Source organism: Pteropus vampyrus, unplaced genomic scaffold (assembly GCF_000151845.1).
Source record: "Pteropus vampyrus isolate Shadow unplaced genomic scaffold, Pvam_2.0 Scaffold179, whole genome shotgun sequence".
Classification (NCBI taxonomy): Eukaryota; Metazoa; Chordata; class Mammalia; order Chiroptera; family Pteropodidae; genus Pteropus; species Pteropus vampyrus.
In genome coordinates, this window is record NW_011888960.1 from 1,459,696 (window position 1) to 1,464,343 (window position 4,648).

The 4,648-nt window shown below is 43.9% G+C and overlaps 1 protein-coding gene across 7 annotated transcripts in view; it reads left to right on the forward strand.

Annotated features, from left to right (window-relative positions):
* The window catches only part of EFCAB9 (EF-hand calcium binding domain 9), a 12,844-nt gene extending 8,454 nt beyond the window's left edge, over positions 1-4,390 (forward strand). For 6 of the 7 annotated variants that reach the window (XM_023537163.1, XM_023537162.1, XM_011370968.2 and 3 more), the window contains 3 exons: positions 1,865-2,013; positions 2,800-2,976; positions 3,689-4,390. In XM_023537163.1, coding sequence (XP_023392931.1) covers positions 1,865-2,013; positions 2,800-2,976; positions 3,689-3,799 — 437 coding nt within the window. In that variant the 3' untranslated portion in view covers positions 3,800-4,390. Of the gene's footprint in view, positions 1-1,252; positions 2,014-2,799; positions 2,977-3,688 lie in introns of those variants that run through there. The other variant, XM_023537161.1, reaches the window with a different exon arrangement.
* The last annotated feature ends 258 nt before the right edge of the window (positions 4,391-4,648 follow it).

A 4,648-nucleotide genomic window follows, 5' to 3' on the forward strand; every position in this document is an offset into this window, starting at 1 on the left:
TAAAGAGAAAAAAAAGCTGGAACTGAAAGCCACAGCTTTCTGACTCCAAAACCCACACCCTGAGTCTCACCGGAATGTTTGCGAAGAAGAGTCTGGTCTCCCTAGTAACAGAATCACCCCCTGATGATGCAATCAATACCCAAGAGGTAGTCGTGCTCATGTCTTCTGGTCACCAAGGGATTGGAGAGTGACCTGAAAAGGCAAAGGCACAGCCTGAAGCTTTTTTGCCTTCCAGGGAGGCTCCATGACTTAAAGCCTTAGGGACCTGAGTAGGCCAGAGCCAGCTGGTTAAAAACAGTATTTGTTACGTAGCTACTAAGTCCACACTAAAACATTTCTCAAAGAGCGACTACACAAACGTCACTGTGCATATGTGACATGGTGTGCGGTCCCCACATGCTCATACCTGGTGGGGCATACAGAAGGAACATCAAGAAACCACCAGAAGTCCCCACATCATGACATTGTGACAATTGGTTCACTGTGCTCTTAGCTAGCTTTAACTGGGACTCCAAACTACATGGATGTTTTATGTATTTAGTGGAGCCATATCTTATGCAGGAGATAGCTTCCGTAACTAGCGGGCAAAGGGAAAGCACGTATAGACAAAGTTACACATGAAAATTTCTTAAGCAACTATGGGCAATTAGTATATACAACTGTATGAATGTTTTCTTCACATTTGTTTCTTCCATCCTATGAGACAGATGATTAGTAAGTGGAATTTCAGGTAAAACCTTCCCTGTCCTTTAAATCACAGTATTTTTTCTTCTTAGTATACGACTGACTGCATTAACTAATGCCCTTTTCACCATGGGAAGAGCAAGGCTGTAGAGTCAGGCAGACCACATTTAGATCCCAGCTCTGCCACTCAAAGCCTGGTCACAGCAGCCACATCTCCTAGGAGCTTGTTAGAAATGCAGACTCAGTCCCAAGCCAGATTTCCTGAATCAGAGCCTGCATTTTTACAAGATCCTCAAGTAATCAGTATACCTATTACAGTTCAAGCAGCATTAAAACAGACTAGTTACTATCCAAGGCGCATTATAAAATGGTGTGATGCCGCTTTCTCTGAAGGGTTGTGGCATTTAAAGTGCCTAGCACTTAAGGTGCTCAATAACAATTGTTTCTTTTCTCATAGCCAAATGCATTCACTTTAATCCAAGCATGAGGAATACTGAGACGTTCGTAGAAGAGAAACGATTTTTTAATTTCTTGTTTTCACCATTATTTCTACAAGTGAAAACCCCAGGTGAAATGTCAGCTTCTCCAAGTTTCCTCAGTCCCTAGTGAGAATTAAGCTTCTTTCTTCCAGGTACGACAGCGGTCCCCAACCTTTTTGGCACCAAGGACCAGTGTTCCTATGAGAATCTAACGCCTGATGATCTGAAGTGGAGCTGAGGCGGTGGTGCTGGCGCTGGGGAGCGGCTGCAAATGCAGATGAAGCTTCGCTCACCCACCCGCTGCTTACCTCTTGCTGTGTGGCCCGGTTCCTAACAGGCCATGGATTGGTACCAATCCGCAGGCCAGGGCTTGGGGACCGGATGTACAAGAAGCACACTGTGGCTTTTATTGGTTACCTATACACACTTGTCCGTGCCATCGAGTGTGTGAGCTGGGGTCAGGAACAAGCCCTTCCCACCCTCATTATCCACAATTCCAGGCACAGTGCTTCTTCCACAAAGCTCAAGGGCAGTTAAGGTCTGAGGAATCATGGAAGGTATAGTGGCGAGGCCAGAAATTATCATTATTACTATTCCCCGGTCACAAGCTCCCAATACCACAACCATTTATGTGGCTCCCAGTTATCTGGCACTGTGGAACTGTTTGAGAATAATCCACGTCCTGTCTCCCACCATTACAGATGTGCTGTTCTATCACTTCCTTCATCACGTGACTAATTTGAACCGGAGACAGATCATGATTGTGTTTAACATGTTGGACTGGAATGCTATGGGCGAGATTGCTTTTGACCAGTTCTACATGTTAGTTTGCATCCTGCTGGCACAACAGGTGAGTACAACCTACCCAGGTGCCCAGTGAGAATTAAGTCAGGGTGTGGGGCAGAGGAGGCCAGGTTTGGCAGCTGCCACCATCTTGCTGGAGGTAGCACTGAATTAAGAATATACCAGAATGTTCTTCCTTTCACTCGAAACAGGAAGAAAAAAACTCAGGGAAGAGTTACTTTTGGTTCTTGAATGTTCCATCTATAGCCTATGCTCCCTTGCTGCCTGTGCCCATCTTCAGCTCTCCGCCGCTGCCTTTCTAAATAGATGCCAACCTGCCACGTCTGCCCATGGCATGCCCTTCCTTGCCTGTTCTAGCTCATGATACTTAAAGAATCACCAGTAATCCCATGCACCTCACTGCAATGATCCTCTTTCTCTCAGAGAACTTTCTGGAGGAGAGGAATGATGGAGATGACAGACAGCTGGCTCTTCCTTGGGTCCCACCTTACCTTATATGTACCTTCGGTGTGCATTTAGCCATTTGCCATTCCTTGTCTTCATTTTATCACCAGTGCTGCGATGTTTCAAGCGTAGATTTTTGCTGAACGTAAGGAAACGCGTTCTAGTGACTAGATTTCAGTCTAGCAGAACTAATCACTGCAGGTGGCATAAGTCCCCCTTGAAGGCAGATGCTAAAGCAGGACCTTTTCAACCCTGAGCTTCCATGATTTTGCCTTTCGCTTCTGGCTCTCTCGGGAATGGACTAGGGAACGTAGGAGTCTTGACGTAGCAAGTTTAGAAGTAGCACCAAGAGCACTGTTTCTTGTCTTGCATCTTTCTCTCAAAATAGAACCACTTGGAAGAGCAATTTATCTTCCGCCACTCCCGGCCTGTTTTTGAGCTGCTTGACCTGGATGGGGAGATGAAAATTGGTCCAGAGAACTTCCACATGTACAACTTCCTCTTCAATATTAAAAAGCAGGAACTCAGAGAGCTCTACAGTGACTTTGACGTGACAGGTGACTGTGTAAGTGCAGATCCCTAAAGTGGGGCCTGGCGGCCTCTTTGTCCAAAGGCAGAGGACAATGTCCTGCTACGTACAGTAGAGATCAGGGAAGAGATGGGTGGGGAAAACCTGCTTGAGTGTGGTACGGAGCTAGGATCAGGAAAAACCGGAGAGATATACAGGCCTGTGGAAGAGACAGGACTGAATAACTAAGTGGTACATCACATAATGCAGATACGAAATTACAAAAGCTTAGAGAAGAAAATTTTGCTTAAAAGTTGTTTAGAGAAGGAACTATACTAATTCGGCAGGAGTTGGTGTTGGGGAAGGGCATATACATCTGAATAAGTAGAAAGGAAGAAATTCTATAATGGGAACACACGAGCAAAATCCCGAGAGACAACTGTGGTGAAGATAATGAATTCTACCTAAAGAGGAAGCAAGTGGGAGCTAAGGTGGGAAAAGACGGCTCACCCTGTGAGGAACCTCAGATGCCAGCCTCAAGTGTGTGGACTTGACACTGTAGAAGTAAAAGTGACCCTTGGTTCCTTTAGAGTCTACGACAGACTCTGTTCTTGGCTCCTAGACTACAATCAGATAACAATTTTGTCCTAATTACTGAGCCTCTTTTAAGTTTCCAAGTTTTAAAATGAGAAATGATTACAACCCTGCTGTCATCTGAAAGTATCGAGTCCTTCCTGAAATAATTTTTCTTTTCTCCCCCCAACAAAAGCGTCTTAATTACAAGGAATTTAAGCTGTTTACTATCTTCACCATGGACAAATACCAGGAGATGAAGAAAGCAGAGAAAGAAAAAGAGAAAGAAAGAGAAGACTCTGCTTAAAAAGAAAATGAAGTTACATGAATGAAGTTAATGTGAGTCAAAAAGAGTCTTCTTGGAATAAATAAATCTGAAAGAATGTAAGTAATTACAACTATTAACATGTCCAAATATAAACCCGGAGCACCAAAGCGGACATCTTTACACCGACTGTGATATACGAAGGGTTCAAATGAGTGCTCCTCAGGCAGCAGGTCAACTCTAAACATCTTCTGACCTCACAATAATGTGATGTGCAATAACCATTTTCTCTTTGTCCACATGTCCCAATTCTGCTTCTCCTTTTCAGATCAACCCCTTTCATTAGGTCCCTGTGTCTCCACATAATCACCAGCACTTATTGGAGCTAAGCAGTTGAAAGGTAATGCATTCTCAATATTTGTCACTAGTGGTCTGATACTTTTAGAATCCTTTCTATTCTCCCAGTCCTTAAACTAAACCTACCTGGATGCAAGATACTTCAAACTGGCAAATGGTGAAGTGTCTCAAACCATAAGGGAAACGGACTTTTAAGAACATGGGGGCTGTGGCTGTGTTCTTCTTAGAACCTGAATTACTCTATGAGTTAGGTGCTTAAGCAAATGGACCAGATCTACTAGGGTAAAAAAATAGGGTAAACGTTCCCTGAGTTTAATTTTTTATATAATGCCTTGAATAATGTTTAAATGTGTTTAACACAGGACTTGTGAATGCTCCCTGATTGTGCTGTCATGCTGATGATGATAAAGACCACTTAGTAAGCACTTGTTACGGGTCAGGCAGGTGCTTTAAATGCGTGACTCATAATCCTCTGAATTCGGTGTTACCCTCGATTTACAGATGAGGAAACTGAGGCCTATAGAGAGTAAGCAC